The sequence below is a fragment of the Pogona vitticeps genome, chromosome 6 (assembly GCF_051106095.1).
Source record: "Pogona vitticeps strain Pit_001003342236 chromosome 6, PviZW2.1, whole genome shotgun sequence".
Classification (NCBI taxonomy): Eukaryota; Metazoa; Chordata; class Lepidosauria; order Squamata; family Agamidae; genus Pogona; species Pogona vitticeps.
Genome location: NC_135788.1, coordinates 95,961,367 through 95,981,758, shown reverse-complemented (window position 1 = coordinate 95,981,758; position 20,392 = coordinate 95,961,367). Strand labels below are relative to the sequence as shown.

The 20,392-nt window shown below is 40.6% G+C and overlaps 1 protein-coding gene and 1 long non-coding RNA gene across 2 annotated transcripts in view; one reads left to right on the top strand and one right to left on the bottom strand.

Moving 5' to 3' along the window:
- Window positions 1–210: 210 nt before the first annotated feature.
- Window positions 211–20,392, bottom strand: part of KPNB1 (karyopherin subunit beta 1) — a 41,203-nt gene continuing 21,021 nt past the window's right edge. Inside the window, exons 13-22 of the mRNA XM_020785593.3 lie at window positions 19,336–19,483; window positions 18,693–18,764; window positions 17,900–18,044; window positions 9,812–9,894; window positions 6,156–6,263; window positions 5,331–5,474; window positions 4,357–4,462; window positions 3,494–3,608; window positions 2,444–2,605; window positions 211–1,596 (exon numbers count right to left, since the gene is read on the bottom strand). Of these exons, the coding sequence (XP_020641252.1) occupies window position 1,596; window positions 2,444–2,605; window positions 3,494–3,608; window positions 4,357–4,462; window positions 5,331–5,474; window positions 6,156–6,263; window positions 9,812–9,894; window positions 17,900–18,044; window positions 18,693–18,764; window positions 19,336–19,483 (1,084 nt within the window). The 3' untranslated portion in view covers window positions 211–1,595. The remainder of the gene's footprint in view (window positions 1,597–2,443; window positions 2,606–3,493; window positions 3,609–4,356; window positions 4,463–5,330; window positions 5,475–6,155; window positions 6,264–9,811; window positions 9,895–17,899; window positions 18,045–18,692; window positions 18,765–19,335; window positions 19,484–20,392) is intronic.
- Window positions 14,395–17,864, top strand: LOC144583655 (uncharacterized). Its single transcript, XR_013537567.1, has 2 exons — window positions 14,395–14,523; window positions 17,767–17,864. It is a non-coding gene; the product is annotated as an uncharacterized LOC144583655 (long non-coding RNA).

Below are 20,392 nucleotides of genomic sequence, written 5' to 3'. Positions count from 1 at the left end.
CTGCTACCTTTCCCCATCCACTGAGAAATGAGGGAAAAGGATTGTTTTTAAAAGTTATGGAACAATACAGAATTTTAACAGATATACTGTAGACCCTAACACACAGCTGTCCCATCCAACTGCTACTTTTTTTTCCTTTTTGGTAAAAAAAAAAGAGATAAATTTCCGGTTTGCTGGAAAGACCAATAGAAAAAAAGTAGTACTGGTGGGAATGTTTGACACCATTTTATTAATCTTCAACTGCAGTGGAAAAATATAACCTTTTACAAGTGCCATCCTGTGTAAGCTTCAGTATATATATATTTATATAAATTTTCCTTTTTGAAGTGCAGCAAGACTAATACCGTATCAGAATCAAATAAAGAGAACAAATAGGCCAAGCAGTTTCCAAATCATACTTTTATCTTTTTTGCTTTGTTTTGAACATTTGAATTTCAACCTCATTTTGCAATCCAAAATATTTCCTGAAGGTTGTTTCCCCCTAGTTTGGACTTTGTTTCCTTTTAAACTCTTTGGCACAGTTGTGTGTGGTTTGGGCTACTTTGTTCACGCCAAGAGAGGGGGCTTTGTCCCTTTTGGGCTTGTTTTTTGTCGCCAATTTAGAGCAGAGTTGCGTGGGTTTTTCCTCCCCCCAAAGCCTCATATCCCATTTGGAGAATCTGGATACTAATCTCTCTATTAACATGTGAGAGTTTTTCTGGACACCTGCTCCCACCTCCCCCCACCCCCACCCACTGGTTTCTACATTCACAGTTGAACAAAATTCAGGAAGGAAAGGCGCTTTTTAATGAAACAAGATCGTGAAAAAAGTGTCACGACGGGAGCTTTGAACATCCCACCAGCAATTCCCTAAAGAAGCCCTAAGCAAAGCAGCTTCTCTCCCCCCTCCCCCCCCTTGAACTCTCTTACTCCTCTGTCACTTCAAGTAGACTGAACTTGTTAGTTTTATGAAATGCAACTGCTAATCTCTTCAGTATTTCTTTTGGGAAAGATTAACTGTAATGACTTAAAAGTTGAGAATGTAGATACCGCCTCATTCACACACACTCACTCTGGAAAGAAAATCCTTCACCCTTCCCGTTTCTCTCGTGCACTGACAGCGTTGTGCGGCCAAAAGCTCCCCTCCCCAGAAAGGTGACTGAGGTGGGCTGAGGATTCCACCTCTTCTTTCCCTCCAGCAACGAAAGCCAGACCTTATTATATGAGCACTCAGAACTGAACCTGAAACTAGCTTTCCTTTCTCCCAGACTAATTCATCTCCCTCTTCACTGGCCAAAAGACACAGAAGTAAGTCCTTGTCTCTTGTCTGAAGAGACTGCATTGGTACGGAAATCAATCATTTTCCACTTCCTGGAGGCAAGCGATGACAAGTTTTGTTGCTACGCAAGTCAGTGATTAACTCCATTAACAGCGCTGCTGCCATTTGCCGCGGCTGGATTTTCACCGTGGTGTGTTTTAAGCCTCTCACTCACTCATCCTCTCATTCCCAAACACTCAGCATCCGTGCACACTCCTCACTTCCGGGTTGGGTTTTTTTCCTCAATTGATTGGAAATTTCCAGTGGGGGTCTCAGGTGTCGTCCCAATGGTAACAGATCTGCGAAGAAAAGGAAAATAGTAAGAGGACACCACCCAAAAAAAGCAGGAGGGAAGATTTTGCAGGCTTTTTAACAACAAATACAAGAACATTTCATTGCTACAGTAGTTTGCAAAGCTCTTCATCACCAAGGAACCTTTTTCTGCTCAGATTTGCCTCTCTCATCACATTCCACAGAATTCTAAAGAACTGCCTAGGGTTCCAGCAGTTTGTTGCCAATCCACTGAGCATATGTCTCCTGCAATTATTGGGAACACTTTGTAAGTGCACCACTTGATAAAGAAAAGCAGCTTTTCTATCAAATGTATGCACTATTGCTCTTTTTCATGCTGAGGAACTTCCAAGCAAGCTCTGAAGATATATAGAGTTCCCAACACACACTCTTTTGAAGATGCTCAGTTCACAAATGGCAACATTTAAACTTAAGAACATGTTCACACATTATACTGTACTGCAGTACACAAACTTCCAGTAAGCTGCAACAACTGTAGAATTCTGGGCAGAATCAAAATACAATTTAAATGGGCTTCGCACTGATGTCCGGTCAACTCATATGGGAAGGGAATACTGGCTTGAAAAGGCTTTCTGGTCTGATCTAGCATGGCATTTCTTAAAGCCAGCAAATAATGAAAAAAACGAGAAGATAATTGTTATTTGGAGCAGGATGGCATCAGAGACAAAGCTTACATGGTGGTATCATAAGACCACCAATCTAAACTATTCAATAGCTAAAATGAAATCTTCACTGAAATCAGAAAAGGTCCGAGACCGGCATTCTGATTTTGTAATGCAAGCTGCATAGGAACTAAATTATTCTGAGGCAAATTAAAGAGGCAAATCTGCTTACCAAGCTTGATTCTTCAGTTTTCTAAGCTCTTTAGTGGCCCAGGTAGCAAGAGTTTTTGTTTTGTTCGTCTTTGACCTCCTTCCTTCAGTTAGCAATTCATGTATCATAGGTCTAGCTTCTACCAATTTGAGGACATCTTTCCCAAACGCTGTGCACAAATCCCTGTGAGAATCAAGAGTACCAAGAGAAATCACTAAGTTTCCCAGCTCAGTAAAGCTTCTCCAATCACCAGCCTTAAGGAACTACTGCAGAAATATTGTGGAAAGACATAGATTATATTGATCCTCCTCTAGTGGTGTGAGTTTTGCAATTCTTTTTGAATTTCAAAGCAAACGGTGCTAGTTTTTACTTAATTCCTTTAGAACAGTGATGGTGAACCTATGGCATGTGTGCCACAGCTGGCACCCACAGCCCTCTCTGTGGGCACGCGAGCCACAAATCACCATCAAGAAAGACTTACCCATCCTCCGACCCTGGATTTTGGCACTCCCCTCGGCTGGTGCAGTAGTCCAGCAGAGGGGTGCAATGGTGGCCAGTACCAGTCTAGCCCAACAAGGGATTGGTAAGTATTTCTCTTTTAATATTGCCCCTATAAAAGGAAATAAGCATTTAACCCTTGCAGGGCAGGGGCAATAGATTTTCTAAACTAAAACTTCAGTATTCAGGTTTAACTGCAGTGTTGGCACTTTGAAATAAATAAGGAGCTTCTTTCTACAGCTTTCTCTGGAAAGAGGGTCCATTGGAGATTACCTCCAAGCAAGGACATTTCTACTCAAGTTACTCAAGACTATGGAATTAACATCATGTGCATACTCAAAGAAACAAAAAGCTCTTTTCAACATTCATTGAGAGAGTTAGGATGCTGGTGGTGGTTTATTTCAATTGCTTTTTAAAAACATTTCAGTGCAGTTTGACTGTTGGTTTATTACTATTATTTAGTTATTGTTTGGTGCTTGGTGGTTGTACAGCGTTCACCTGTCTCATACCTGAGCCTCAAAGTGGCAATTTAAAGCTACCTCCTATCAGAGCACATAGAGGTGCATCATTTACCCTATCAGCCCAGCTGCACAGGCTACGACACCATCAGTATGATCTTCATCCGCAGCAATATGGTCAATGAAAGACAAGATGAATTCTACTCTGGGCTGCACCAGCATTACATCCGCTGAAAGGGAAGCAAGATTCAATTTTAAAGGCTGTTTACCTAGCTATTTCCTGCTTGGTGATATTTAAAAACCCAGCTACTATTTATATTCTAGATAAACATGTTTCTCTTTGCATTGTTCAGAATAGGCCTACAAAACTGCTGTCCTCCCCCCCCCCCCCAGTCACCATGCCATTGATTCCACATCTCCTCTGTGGCTGCTGACTTCCTAAAACTTGTGCTTTTAAAATAATGCATCATGTTAGATTACCCTTACATGCACAAACACACAACCAGCTGGCCTCCCAAGATAAACATTTAATAGCTTTTTAAAAGAAACACATGTGCATAAATATAATGCAGACGTAGCAGCTTGTGATCCTAAGCGAAGACTGTCTTCCCACTTCTTCACTGTAGGAGCCTTTGTTTTAAGAAATGCACAAGGCTATACAATAACTCTTGGAAGCAATCTTTTAAAAAGATGGTAGGAAAGTGGCCCAGAGGCCATCTAGTGGCTCCTGACCAGATATTTAAAAGTAGGTCACTTAACGATAGGTCCACCTCAAGGCAAAAAACAAGCAGTAATTAAGAAAAATCCACTATGCACTCGGTATAAAGGCAAAAACATTTAGAGACCTGAACCAAGGATCTTCACCCTCCTCCCCTTAACCAAGAACAGCATCAAATGTTGCAAGAAATTAGAGGCCTTCCTCAGAATGTCATGCAATCTTGTATATGTATGTGTATACATATATATGTGTGTACTCACGATGCACATTCTCTTGATCGCCTTTCAGTCCTTGGATGATGCCTGTATATGCTTCCAAACAGCCCTCTCGCAGTTCATTCAGGTAGTCTACCATGTCATAATCAGACTACGGCAAAACATAAGCAAGAGTCAATCTGGTAGTGAGAAACTTTGAAGGGGTCACTCAGGGAGAGCTGTCTTAGGCTATAGTTTCTGGGACCCCAGTAGGGAAGTGGATAGGATGGCAGGTGCAAGCAAGGAAGCTGGCTGATGAAGACCACCAGTGAGGGGAAGAGGGCAAAGCAGAGGCTGGCATAAAGAAGGAAGATTGGGAGGATGTGGAGGCTTCCTTCAGGGAAATGGAGGGGGAGATGGAGACATGGGAAGAGGCTGGTGCGGCTTGGGACTGCCAGTTCTGTGCCTCAGCTGGTGTGGAGAGTGACTGGGAAGAGGAGTCCCCAGGGAATTTCCCTTCACCCCACCTGTTGGATAGAGGAAGGGGCCACAGACAAGGGATCCTGGGGCCAAGACTCCAAGAGCCTATTGCACCTTTGACACAACCTTGGTGCCTGCATCAACCAACAGGAGCAGCATCACCTACTCTGACCAAGCTGTAGTATTGGCAATGAAAACAGCACAAGTGACAGAGGAAGCTCCAGGAGGTGCGGGCATCAGTATCCCCTACCCAGCTCTATCACAGCTGTTCTTGAAAAGTCTCCAGTGAAGCCTGAGACTCATTCTCCCCTTCCGCTTTCAAAGACCAGGACTCTCGGGGTGCCCTGTAGCTTTAACAGGGGACTCTCTTGAAAGGACATTTCCTGGAAGGTTATTGCAGGGAACCTAACCCTTCAGAAAGCTCCCGGAAGGAATTCCGGTTGTTCCAAAAGTTTGCTCTTGGTTGTTTGACAAATGGGGCCCATGGAATTACTGCCAGAAGACTTGGCTACTGCCAGCATCCACACATCTGTGCAACTACCCAGGTTTCCGAGTCTTACCTTATCAACTTGGGCTTGAGATGCTTGCTGAAGGGTATTGAGTACAACTTCTAAATATTTCTTAAACTCTCCTCCAATAGCAAGAGCAATGTCTCCAAACACAGAGAGAATCTGGGGTTTTACAGATCGATGCACATTTTCATTCTGTGAACACAGGTGATTGATTTTATTCAAACAGGACGTTTATCCCTTAGCAATCACACTATAAGACTGTCAAACATTTTGCTGTTATACTGTGGGGCTATCTTAATGAGCTTCCTAACTGAACCCAAGTAGCTCCAGTGCAAAACCAACACTATCCACTCACATCACACTGCAAGTACCTTTGCTGTTTGCCATTCCATATACTGATCCTAACAACGGGACACATTTTATTCTTGTTTCCTTCTCTTTGTCTGCTCAGTTTTGGCAAACTAAGAGTAATCTTCTCAAGGACTGCAGTACTATTCATCACAAGGGAACAAGCTGACATTTCCCCCAACAGTTGTTACATTTGACCTACATTAAATCTATCAGCTTACTGCCAATGAAATTTACTTAAGAGTGAGGGGAGGAGAAAAAGAAGAGCAAAATGCTATGTGTACAGTGACATCATTCTAAGGAAACTCACATAACACTAAGACATTACTGCTTTAATTAAGTGTGCTTCTTGCTTATACTTCTTGCCTGCTGGTACCTTGCCAATACACCAGTTATTATAGATAGTAGATGTTTTCCCCATGGGTTTTCCACCATGAGGGAGCCTCCAAGTTTCACACAGAACATTTCTTCTCTAATTTCCAGCTCTTTTCTCAATCTGCTCTCCTTTTTGAACAGTTCACTCACCCCTAAGTTTTCTAAGAGCAGCTGCATAACCTCATCACAGAAAGGCAGAATGTTGGATTGCAGAGCTCGGCACAAGTCACCCACTAGACCCACTGCAGCCAAACAGACCTGTGAGGAGAAATGCATCAAGTTATAACACCCACCCAAGGCATGAGTCACTTTTCGCCCCCTGCAGCAATGATCATTACATTCGTGTCCCATTAAAACGCTAAATAAAGCCAGCAATGGTTCGATGGTGACGTGCTTGAGAAGAGTCATAGCTTCTGTTAACCACTTAGTAGATATTAACATGTAGCAAGAAAAGGAGACAAAACATTTTTGGGGGGGAACAAAAAATACCTAGGAATCAACTTGCTAACAATTTAGTAGAAACACAACACTTTCACAATGGAGCTGGATTTGGTGATATGCCAACTTCTGAGCTAAATTCCAAAGAGAAGGCAACTATTTCCACAAGGAAATAGCCACCCCATATCAATACCTCATTTCTCAATCCTCCATAAATTCTGGCTAAGGTCCTGTTGTTAAATGTAGTGAGTTCCATTAATTTGGAGCAGGACAACACCAGAAGCAAAGTTTCAGTGGGGAAATGACAAAAGTGCTGAATTGCAACATCTGTCAATCCCATCTACTAGAGCCAATGGTGATAAATGCTGAGACGTATAGTCTGGCTACATTTGAAGAGTGGTATTTTGTATACCCTTTTTTTAGAACAATGCTTTGTCCACTAGTTTTCAAACAGTCATACATGTACAGTGGTGCCTCGCTTAGCGATTGCTTCGTTTAACGATGTATTCGCTTAACGATGGGTTTTTAAAAAGAATTTTCCGCATCGTTTAACAATGTTTCCTATGGGTGATTAGCGATTTTGGGACCATGCTTCGCATAGCGAATGTATTTTGGGTCCCCTGTTTCGCTTAACAATGTCCGTTTTTGCAATTTTAAAAGTGTCTTAAAATGTTCAAAAACTGTTTTAAATGCTTGGAATCGTTAGTGCACTTCTAAAACGTGTGCAAACTTAATTTGGCTTTGTTCTGACTCTTCGTTAATTTTTGGTGAATTTTCCCCCCCATTGAAATGCATTGAACCCAAGTTTGACAGCTGTCAAACGGGCACTTCAATGCATTCTAATGGGGGAGAAATAAATTCACCAAAAATTAACGAAGACTCAGAAACTGTTTTAAATGTTTGGATGTGTTAGAGCACCTTGTAAAACGTGTGCAAACTTAATCTGGCTTTGTTCTGAGTCTTCGTTAATTTTTGGTGAATTTCTTTCTCCCCCATTGGAATGCACTGAAGTGCCCGTTTGACAGCTGTCAAACTTAGGTTCAATGCATTTCAATGGGGGGAAAAATTCACCAAAAATTAACGAAGACTGAGAAAAAAACTAAATTAAGTTTGCACACGTTTTAGAAGGTGCACTAACGATTCCAAGCATTTAAAACAGTTTTTGAACATTTTAAGACACTTTAAAAATAGCGAAAATGGACATCGCAAAACCATTGAAATGCATTGAATAGGCTTCAATGCATTCCAATGGAAACATTGTATCGCTTAGAGATGTTTCCTATGGCGATTTTCGCTTAAGGACAGCAATCCGTTCCTATTGGAATGGATTATCCGGTTTTCAATGCATCTCTATGGGAAAACGTGTTTCGCTTAGCGATGTTTTCCCATAGCGATGTTTTTATGGAACCAATCAAAATCGTTAAGCGAGGCACCACTGTATTCTTCCTGAATTCCCCATGGCCTCTTGCAAGTATGACACACTGCTTCCTGTCAACCTGCCTTGCATTATTCACCTGACTTTTCAGTATGATAGTAGTAATTTTTGACACTAAGAGCTTTTCCTAATCCCCTGTTCTTCCTGATCACAACTCAAAAAGCAAATTATAAATATAACAGAATGCATAAAACATACCAAACTCTGGACTGGATAATGATTATATTAGATCACTCACAATTTTAAAAATTCAAGTGTTTTTAGTTTTCCAGAACTCCTTTTCATGCTTGGTTGTTGGTTGGTGTGTGCTGTTAAGTTGGAACTGACTTATAATGACCCCAGTATTTATTTATTTAACTTATATGCTACCCACTCTACCCAAAGGTCTCTGGGCGGCTTACAATTAAAATACAATAAAAAGATAAAACAATTAAAATAGATACTCTAAAAATTGTCATCAGGACCCATAGTTGATATTATTTCAATTAAAAGCCTTCTGGAACAGAGCTTTCAAGATTAAGTAAGATATTTAAGGAATGGCTTCAGCAGCGAGATAGGGGTGCCAGCCTTTTCTACATGACCGGCCCGTTCTGCTCGGCAGGAAGCAGCGGTGCTCCGGCCCGCCCCTTGTCTACACAGAGCTCACACATGCGCACTAGTGCCGGTCACAGGGAGATGCAAGGGCGGGCCGGAGGCGCTGCGGCCGTGCTGCGGCTGTACAATGGTGACAATGAATAGCACTTTTTATTTGGTGTGTGGAAGGTGTGCGGAAGAGGGGGTAGTCTTATACGGCGAGTATATAACAAACTCTATATTTTGAGTGGAAATGTTGGGGGGTCGTCTTATACACCCAGTTGTCTTATATGCCGGCAAATACGGTAAAAACTTCAGAAAGTTAGGCCAGGTGTAACTGTTATAAAGAAGGTGGATCTGATATAAATCAGATTGATTTAAATCATGATTTTAATAAACAAATCAATTTTGATTATTCAAATATAAAAATAGATTTTTAATATAAAATTTGATTTAAATCAATTTGATATTTAAAAAATCATAATTGTTTTTTATCAACCCTGGTTATAAATAATGGGGGGAAAGTGGTTGCAAGGGAAAATGGAGATTTTTGCATTAGTGAAAAACTGAGGTACCCATTTAAACTCTCCCTTCTCTGTAGTCGAACACATGGCTCAGAACCCTACAGATCAGTACATTGTTTGAAAAGGGTACACAGGCTTATAGCAGAAAAACTTGTAGCTATAAAGTAGTCTTTGTATGAGTAGAACAGGAGATCAAATTTAAGCATCATAGATGGGTTAAAAAGTTAATTAAATCACTATGTAATCACACATACTGATTGGAGAAAATGGCATTCCCACAGAAATGTTTTCTGTGAAAAATATCTTCCTCTGACAGTAGAACCAGTCCCTGCAAAGTGACTATTTCCTACAACAAATTTAAAAAGTAACTATATAATCCATGAATAGAAATACAATTTTTGGTTGGGTTATACCATATGTACTTTTCCTATTGCCTTAATCCAAGCACAATGGCCTGTTTTTCTAGATTTCTTATTTCTTTGCCTATTCTCCAAATTTTACACCATCAAAGTCTGAAGAAAAGTTCTAAAGAATTTGAAAGCTCACCACCTTGTTTGTATTTTTTTTGAATCCAATAAATATACTAGCTAACCCAGAATTTTGTTTCTTTCTACAGAAGATGAAGCTATTTTTTCTGTACAATGTAAGTATATTTCTCAGAAAAAGACTCACTTGGGATTTTCAGTTTGATTGGCCGAGTACAAGATACAAAGTTGTGAAACACTATCCTAGATTAATCAATGGAATCCAGATTATAAAACAGCTGTACAGAAATACAAACTGAAGGCAGTAATATCAAATCCAAACAATTTATCAGAATTAAAAGATGGCCTTACCTGGTACTCAGCATAGTTCTTCAATCCAATGCTCAGGAAAGGTTTGAAGGCATCCATGTATTTAAGAAACTCTCCCCCTAACACTGTGCAGAATAGAAAGGGAGAGGAACGGGCATGGTTTTATATACTTTAAATAAATACATTTAAAATACCAGGTTTTCATGTTTGTAACTTGGGTAACTAAATTAAAGCAATTAAGATATCTTACAATACCAAGTTAAGGATGTTCACATGGCATACCGTATTTTACAAAACCTGGCATATCATGCTGACCTAAAAGAACCTGGTGAGGTCAACCATGCTCCCCCTGCCCATTTTACATCATGCCAAGAGCAAGAAGTGACTTTTCTAAGGTCATGTTGATGCATCCTGTAGATAACATACTGTCAAAGATCCCCAACTTCCTTAAAAAACTGGGAGCACCCCACAGACTCATATGGTTCTCTTTCTCCCCACTAACACAATGGCTCCCAAACTTTGGGTCCAGATGTCCTTTGACTACAAATTCCATTAACTCTAGCCAGGCCATCCAATGGTCAGCATTTCCAGAAGTTGTAGTCTAAGAATCTGGAGTCTCATGTTTGGGAACCACTGCTTTTCTTTTCAAAACTAGTAATATTTAATGTTACATCGGAATAGCATTTTTACTGACCATAACTTTCATTAGATCACAATAAACAGTTCTTTTTTCAAACACGGCTGCAGGATGGTTTGGCACTTACTAGCAGTAAAAGGACAGGCTACTTACCTGTGACTGTAGTTCTTTGAATAGTCATCTCTGAATTCACACTAATTGGTTTGTTCTGTCTGTCCAGATACCCTCAGAATCTTCCAGAATCTAGAAAAAAGTTGCTAGCACATGCTCCTCCATGGTTAATAGTCAGTTCCTATATCCACTGCTGAATCAAATGCAAATGTGTGGCAGAGACAAGGTTGTGTGAATTCACTGTTGACCACTTGAAGTACTACAGTTACAGGTTAAGTAACCTATCTTTCCTCGTGGTCTCTTGAGATTCACACCAATGGGTGATTGACAACTGGCAGAAACAAGGTAATGACATTTACAAACCAGCTGGATATTCATTGAGAAGAAAAATTATTTCCCAGCTAATTTACTTGGTAGCAGAGGAATAATCTATTAGTTTTCCCAAAAGATTTTGTCCTTGACACATAGAAAGCTAGTGTCCTGCAAGTATTTAATATGTGTAATGTTTTCTCCAAGTCTCTAGTATAGACAGGAAACAAGGTTGGCAACATTAGAAATTGGTTGATGTGGAGATCTGTCACAATTTTTGAAAGACACATCTGCTGTAAGATTCACCTTATCTCTAAAGAATTGAAGAAAGAGGAAATCACAATGCAATACACAATGCAAAACACCAATAATACCACCTTGTGTATGTTAGCAGTTCAAATGGATGCTTTATCATCTGATGGAGAGGCAAAGACCACTGAGATAAAGGCATTTTACTATCCGGATGGAAGTTTTGTATGACTTTGGGAATCTCTTCATGGTTTTTTTTTAAAAATGTGATTCCAGTGAACCTAGCTTTTTGGTTTGGTGTAATGTCGGAGAGGTGGATCTTCAAGGAGGATTATAACAGTCTGCTTTCTTTCAAGTGCAAGGGAAGCATAGGACCACATGTAACAATGGGGGATGATAGTCTTCCTCGAGCAAATTAGCAAATGTGACAAACTTGTTCCACTTCTATTTATAGGCTTTTCTTGTGAAGGGCTTCTTGGCTTCAACTAGGATCCTCCATGCTGTGAGTTTGTTTTTTGAGGTGGGGTGGTGAATTGTTGCGCTGTGCTATTAGATCTGGCTTCACAGGCAGGCGGTAGATGTTATTCGCCATGTGAAGGAGAGCTGTGAATCATGGTTCACGAGGCCACCAGAGTGTTACAATTATTGTATTCATCTTTTTCTGACGTAGCTTCAAAGCTATTCTGTTTAGTATTGGAAAGGGAGGGAAGAGGGAGATTACTCTTATTTCATCGAGACTCTCAGAGACTATTCTGTGGGAAGTCTAGGAATAGAATTTAACATGTGTTGTTCTTTTTTTGCAAACTGGTCTATATGTGGTGAGCCCCAGGAGTTGTGTGTCTTGGAATATCAGAAGGGATTGCTCCTATTAGAGATCGGCATAGGTGGACATTCCACTGCCACGGGCTCTGCGCTCCCGTCCTATCGCTCCGGAACTCATAGTTGACTAGCCAGTCCTGGCAGGAGGCGGGACAATGAGCCTCCCTGCCAGGTTGAAGAGTGGTTAGTTGACTGTGAACTCTGGATAGGAAGGGGGTGTGGAGCCTGCAGCAGCAGTGGAAGGTGAGTGGACAGTCCAGCCCCAGGGGGCCAGATCCTCATTAATTCTACCTTTGCGGGGGTATTTGTATTCGTATACAAATACCCCATCTCTAGTTCCTACTCAGGCATTTGTGTGCTGTGCCAGCTCAGTGGGTCTATTATCTGGTTATCCTTTCCAGCAACAGGGGTCAAAATTGGGTAGTTGAATACATCATTCTCACAGTAGGATAGAGAGGTACAGAAAAGCCAAGAAATGTGTGCCTCCTTGCTTCTTCATTTAAAACGTTCAGAGTTGTCTCTGGCTAATCTGTACCACCTTTCCCCAAAGAAATGGCTCAAAGGTTTTGAAGGCTTTTATGGCTGCTATCATTTCTAACATGTTTATCTCTTATGTGTGTCCACAAAGTATGTATTTGTCTTCAAAATGTGCACCTCATCCCGACAAGCATGCATCTGTTATAGAGACTGAAGGCTACATTGATTTAAAGGGTATCCACATCTATTGATTTTGTATGCTGGACCACCAGGGAAGTTGTCCTGCTAATTTTGGAGTTACCTGGAGTTTTAGTTGCTGTCTTTGTCACTATGGAATGTTGACAGGAACCATACTTGTAGGGACCTCATTTTTAGCTTTGATGGTGGTTGAGAGTTGAGGCCATGTCGCTGAGTAACTTTTGAGCTGTGGGTGCTATCACTAGGACCTTTATGCAGTTTTTTGACAAGCTGAGTGATTTTCAGAATCTTTTCATGTGGTAAATAGGGCCTCACTGTTCTTGAGTTTAAAACAGCACTTATATACCAGGCCACACATGTAGGTTTCAAATGTGACTTGTTAAGGTTTACCCTCAGGCCAAGATCTGACAGAACTCTTACTGTGAAGTTTGCAAGCATTTCTGCTGTTGCCTTTGAATCTGTGACTACCAGCCAATTATCAATGTATCAATTGGAAGATGCTGATATCAGTCTGAGGCATGCAGCTACAGACGCAACACATCTGAATCTTTTCCTGCAGAATGTGAGGTATCTTGAAGTGTCCTGTTTAAGTGAGAATATAAAACTCTGTTGCGTAGGCATAGGTCACAATGCATAATACTCAACTGTCATTTGTAATAGTGCGAGATATATGGCACTAGGGTGTTTGATGGTTAGTACTGGGAAGTCTGTGTGATGGTCCAGATCTTGGCTGGGAGGAAAGTGCTGTTTGATTTTAATTTCAAATTTTTTGGATGTGCTTGAAGACCAGAGTTTTGTTGGTTTCGTCAACTGTTTGTAGGGCTGAGCTGTGAAGGAGCTTACTGGTAGTACCATCTCTAGAAAGGTCGGTATTGTTTATGTTGTTCATAATATGGCTGAGGCACAAAGAAACCCATTTGCATATTTCTCTTTTTGAATAGTTTATCCATGACATCATCTGTTTTATCATTAAACAAGCCATCATACAGCACATCCTCAATTTGTGCCTTTGAATCATCAGTTAATCTAGAAGATCTTAGCTAAGCATAACATCATAGTGTTACCACTGCTAACAAGTTTCTTTTGCTGCACAATCTGTAGAGCGACAATCTGAATACATCTGACAAGTAGCAGTTTCTTGCTGGAAGGATTTTTCAATGCTCTTTATCTTCTCCCTGAGAAAAAAGATGATACGTTGTCATGGCTGCCTGATAATTTGCAACCTGGATTCCTAAGGAAGATGTTGAGTATATTCTGTGGCCGGTGGCATCCATTTTCCTGCCTTCTTTCGTTATGTATGTCATTATATTTTGTCCCTTAGATCTTGTTTGGGATGCTTTGACAACAATTGAATTGGGTTGTGGACAACATACCCTCTAATTTTCAGCCCCTGCTGTGCAGGGGTGTGTGGAGTCCACATATGCTGGGTTCCACTGCGACCAGAACCTAACATGATTGCTGTGCGGAGCAGGAAGACAGCTGTGTGCAGGGAGGCTTTACGGAAACATTGGTTGTGAATGTCTGAATAGACAACCCACTTCTTTATCGGAAGCCGGTTTTGTATTTTGTTTAATTTTTCAACCCTTCTTAATGTCTAGGAGAAAACTGATCGTTTTTCTCATAATTCTTTCACCCATTCTATTAATGATGGCAGAATGGCTATATGGACTGGGGTGGCGACGCTCTTTTGAACCTTTGCGTAGGCAGGATAGGAAGTAGGAAGAGGAGATCTCTGGACTTCCATTTGCAGGGACCCTGCCATCCTAATCAGGTCTGTGAAGGACCTGATGTCATCTGATGGCGAGGGAAGGTTGTTATCAGCAACACTTGAGTCCTGAGATGGTTCCATAAATGATGGTGATTCTGGGGAGGAAATACTGTCAATCTCAATATTTGAAGATTTTCATTCCTGGTTTGTTTCTTTTCTTTCCTAGGTTTAGAGAATGGAGGATAGGTAAGTAGGTATACTTTAGTGTTGACTGTCTTTCCAGATTTGCTTGTCTTTTTCTGTTGTGTCTTCTCCTTTGGCTCTGCACGTTGAGATTGTGACTTCGGTTTTGAGAGGGAATCCTATGAATGATTATTTTCTTTGTGGGATCCAGTTCTTTTTGATGTCAAAGATGCCAAGCTGGGATCTGGTGAGTGACGTTTATGTGATTTAGTTCTTAGGGCAATCAAAACTGTCTTGACATTAAGAGTATTTCTGGGCCATGCGTTGTGTGCTAGAGGCCCCAACGTTATGAGTTTCTGGTTCTTCTCAATTTTGATTTTGAGAGTTTTAAGGTTTTTGGGATTTGGGACTTTGACTTGGTTTTGTCCATCTGGTCAGCCTGTTTGTTCAGAGATTTCCTGAAAACAATAGTTAGATATCCTCCAATTCTGAGGATAGTGATCGAGACTGGGTTAAAGCACCAATGTTTTTCAGAATGTGGAGTGGAGGAGCAAGAGCTAAGTGCTAGGGGTGGGGTTAACAACTCTTTTCTGGAAAATTCAAGGGATATCTGTGCAGGTGCAGAACAAATCCATTAATGTGACTCACAGAGACCATGAAGAAAAAATACCAATACAAAGGCAAACATTAACTGGTTAGTTTTAAAATTGATGGAAGTGATGTATATGTGGAGAAAGAGGTCTATGAGAGTATCCAAACTGTCCATTGTATCTGCGTGCTCTATCATCAGAAGTGGTTCACATTTTCAATTTATTTTTACAAATTCTTCAATTAAATTTTCAGACACCACCTCTGAAAACAAGTCTGTCAAAAGAAATTTCCAACTGTGCTATGACAGTGCATATCTACCAAAGTGTTTCGGCCTAAACTTGAGAGGTCAATTTCGTAGCTGATTTCCCAGCTAAAGTATGGCTCTTCTGAGTTCTGGGCAAAGTGTTCTAACATTCCACATGTAACAAATGCAGCACCAGGAAGGTAAATAGTCAGAAATCAGTGCTGCAGCTGGAAGTTTCAGAAGTACGCTGGGCACACAAAACAATCATGGCAAAGAGAAGACTGTCAACTTTGCCTTCTCTATCATACACTAGCTTTCTTTCAGATCAAAATGGAGTTTTGTGTTCTTTTGGGGGCTGGGGGCATACCAATTTCCTATCTCCTGCCTTAAGTGGCATAGCCCAGGAAAGTTTTAAGCTGAATCTGTCCTTCTGTCAAATACAAAGCCTAGTTTTTGGATATACTAGCTTCTGCACTGAAATATGTTTTATCTGGTGTGTGCCACTTCTCTGTCAATGACTTTTCATAGTTTTAAAATTGATGGAATGAAAATTATGTACTTTATCTGTATATTTTTAAAGTACTATTTAGCAAAGAGCCAAGATGTAAGTTTAGTACATACATAATAAAATAAATAAATCCATGAACTCACTTTACCTACATACAATGTGTAAGACAAATATGCATGCATGCATAACATTAAAAAAAATCTCCAGGAATTGAGAAGCAGGAATGGAGATGAAGTAAAGATCTGCCTAACTCTTTCTCTTCCTATACTTTTACCACTTCTAATGACCCCCCCCCCCACAATACCCTTCGTTCTAGATGAGCACAGGAGGGCATGGCCAGGGCTACTGCCAGAAGTTTCTCCACTCTGGAGTATTTGGGATCTTTTCTGCACATGTAAAAGCCCAGTGGTGTGAGTCACAAAGACGACAAAGAACATCTTCCTCCCACATAACTTTCCTGTTTAAGTTCTTGTTTCCCAAACCTGCTTTCTAAAAATGTAAGAACATCTGTCCCAAACATATCAGCTCCTAAAATAATGCCTGAAATCCTGTTTGTGTAGGTTCTGTAGCACTAGATTGATGATGTCATCAGATGGAGCATTTTTGAAAATTAAACATTTCCTGTCCTGTTTCAAGGCCCCTACAGCAATTTTTCTGGAGGAGTGTTATTGGCAATTCTTGATAATGAAAGATTTTTCCTCCCATCAATAGGCCCTCAAAGATTCCTGATGATGAAAATGATTACTATGGGTCTATAGGAGCTCTGTGACAGGAGAGGGCATGTTTAATTTTAAAAAACATCTGGCTGATGACTTCATCTGGTTTACGCCACAAAACCTCCATGAATAGGATTCTGTGTCTAATGGTACTGGCTAAAATTAACTTGTTTAAAGAAGAAGTAACCAACTTGAGGCCTGCAGGTCCCTCCTTCCCTCATTTCTGCAGACCCCGACATCCAGTCCTGGCTTCTGGGGAAAAATCATTCAAAAAGAAGAGGTGTGACTCCTCGAAGATGCCAAATGCTTTAAAAGTGTGGCCAGAGATGAAACCCAGCAGTTCCAACCATTTGGAAAGGGCACAATTAACAGCACCCATACATTTTGGCTGGCTACCAAAGCATCCAATTGGAGAGTCATGGAATCCAGCCATTTATTATGTGATGCTATATATTATAATCAGCAGAGTAATCTAGATTGCTTAACAATGCAGAGATGGAGTATTCATATATGAAAAGCCCTGCACAAGTGGACATAACGAGGGTCCGGTCCCCTGGGGCCAGACTGTTGATTCACCCATCTACTGTTGCAGCTGGTTCTGAGCTCCTTTCCAATCACTCCAGAGCTCGCTGTTGACTAGCCACTCGTCAGCCTGGCAGGGAAGCTCATCTTCCCTCCTTCTGCCAGGAGTGGCTAGTTGGCCACGAACTCTGGAGCGATTGGAAGGGAGTGCGTAGCCAGTGGCAACAGTGGAAGAGTGAGTGAACAGTGAACAGAGTGAACCCTTGTTATATCCACCTCATCTCTGATGTAAAGCTTTGCTGAAGAATAAGAGGAACCAATCCCATTTCTGTTGCCTCTTACAGAGACACCTCCCAATGCTATGGCTTTTCAGATTCATTCAACAGTATATCCTCTTTCTATACAAATATTGCTTTTCAGCAAGAATGCAGAACCATTGGCCTGTAGATGCTTTGTATTCCAACCCAGTCACCCCATCAGGGACTGTGGGGATTATAATCCAAAACAAATGTAAGACATTTACACCTGGATCTTAATCAAGATGATATTTCCTTCCTGCCTATTTCAAACTATTTATTATTCTTTAATGAACAAATAGCAATCCAATCAATTAAAATGCAGCCAAATTTTCTGATAGTCAAACAGTTTTTTCTCCACAGCTATAACCTAATCACTTCTCACTCCGATAGTCTCCACTGATTTATATTTTTCTATACTAAATATAGATACCGAAATGGCACCATTATATTTGCAGCTGAATAGAAGAGAGACTGTGGAACATCTAACAATCCTCAAGTTTACATAGTGCTTCAGAACCATTCCCTCTTTGGCCACTTCTGTACAGAGTAAAACGCTGACCTTCCACCAGGGTGCTGACAGCCATGAGGGCATCCTCTTGGACACCTCCCGATCCTGCTGTACTTTGGAACATCCTCAGAAGAGATGCCATCACCACATCCGAAATCTGGAGAGCATCCTGATGCTGCACTTTACGAAGGACATTCTGCATTTGGGAGAGAAAAGTGAATGTTGATGAGCACAGTTCTGTTGGATTACTTTTCTCCTTTCTGATAGCCACTTCCCATTCTGCAGCTGAAATATATCTATAAACAAGCTTGTTTTGATCAGAAAGGGTACTTGCCAGTTTTCAAACTGGAATGCATCCTTCCTCCACTATAATAGGTTTGCCAGGCAACTTGATTTTAGAATTGAACTGGATCTTGGCTGGTTCAGTATCTGACCTTATAATGCAACTCTCTATACCAGGAGGAATGGTGGTAATTTGGTAATTTCATCCCACTGGTAGGACTGGCTTTAAAATCTAATAGACTGAAAATAGTTATGATGATTACTTCTCACAGCCTCTTTTTCTACCTTGTAATTCATGGGTTGAGCCAGTATTTAGACAAAGGACATATACACCCAACTTACTGCTCACAATCTCGTTTTGTTATGCTTCATACTTCAATGCCCTTTTTAGAGACTACAAATGAAAAAATAAACCAAAATTTAAGCTGAAATACCATTCCTTGTGTATCTTAGAATAAAACCCAAATCAGCCTCCCTCTCAACTTTGCTCACTAGTCTTCATGTTAAATACTTTCGGCATGACCTGAAAACGCAAGCAAGATACTAAAGAACAAGTGTTTACCTGTAAAGTGGCACACAACAAAGACTGAAGATCATTGAACTGGATTCTGTCTGATGTGCTCTGGATATGGGACTGAAGGGAAAAAAAGTCTTCATTATTCAAAACATACTCTGAAATCTTTAATATAGCCAAAACCTGACCGATACCTATAAATCATGTCTAGCCATGGACTTAACAGCAATAATAATTGTATAAGAACCCTAGAGGACCACCTGAAAAGCCCCCAAAGAAAACATTTGCATGCTTTTGAACTTCTAGGTTTAGCATAGGTTTATTGCCTTCAATAAACCTATGCTAAACCTAGAAGTTCGAAAGCATGCAAAGATAAATAGGTACCACCACGGTGAGAAAGTAATGGTGTTCCATGTCTAGTCACGCTGGCCACTGTCTATGGACAAATGCTGGCTCTACGGCTTGGAAACGGGGATGAGCACCACGCCCTAGAGTCAGACATGACTAGACTAAAATGTCAAGGGGAACCTTTACCTTAAACCTAGAAGCAATCCACATCCTCCACCAGCTTTCATGTGAATTTTGTAAAGTCAAATACAAAAACCTGTTGAAAACTTACATTCTTAGACAACTATCCATATATTGAGCACCTGTATATCCAGCATGAAGACATTTCTACCAACCTACCTACCTCCATCTGCAGCACCTGTTGTAGCCGTTCCATAATTACTAAAGTTGTCTTCTGGACAGCAGGATAACAGTCTTTGGCACTGTTTTTCACAATTTCCATCAGTGCCTCATATGCAGCACTCCTCAGATTATTCTGGTGTCCATCAGGTCTGAAACAGAAAAAGAAATAGTTACAATTAATTATCTGCCATCTTTGTTTTCATTTAACCGCTCTTTAGGCTTTGTTGCAGTCCCTCCTCTCTCCTCTCCTGGAAAAAAACCTGAAAAGTGACAACAATGACAACTGGTGAAACTGGTATCTGCCACTAGCAAGGCAAAGGTGGCTTCCAAAATCCAAAGCAAGATTTAAGTGCTGCTAGACCAGAAACTGAATGAAATGCCATCTAAATGAAGTTATACTGAAATTGAGAATTCTGTAGGAGGTCTACCACAGTGATAAACATTTCTTGAATATTGCGGAGAAGGTGCTCAAAACCACAATAAACAAAGCCCAGCTAGAATGTATACCAGAGATTAGGGGATATAGCATGAAGTCCAAGAAGTCATCCGTTAATAAACAACATCATGAAGGATTTAAGAATATTTCCTTCAGAAAATGGCAGGATTCCCAAATGAGAAAAACTACGAGGAACACAAATATAAGCCAAAGGAAATACAAGTAAACAATGACACACACACACACACAAACAAAAACACTGGAGAATTAATGCCAATAACATTAGAAGAAACAATAAAAATCATTTTAAGTATTTCAAAAAGAGGAAAATTGTAAGATAGGTAACTGAACCTTTAGATTGTAATGGTGTTAAAGGAGGAAAAAGAGACTGGGAAAGTGCAAAGAATTTTACTTCTGTCTTCACTGAAGAAAGATATGAGTCAGATTTTTGTAACAGGCTGACATTTTCAGGGTCCTGAGGAGCCAAGGTACATATAGCAGTAATGAGAGATGCAATCCCTGGCCTTATTGGTATGTTTAAAAAACTTGAAGCAACTTTAAGTTGCCTTCAAAGTGAATCCATGGAGAAGCTCTCAATGGCCACTGGTCATGATGGTTATGT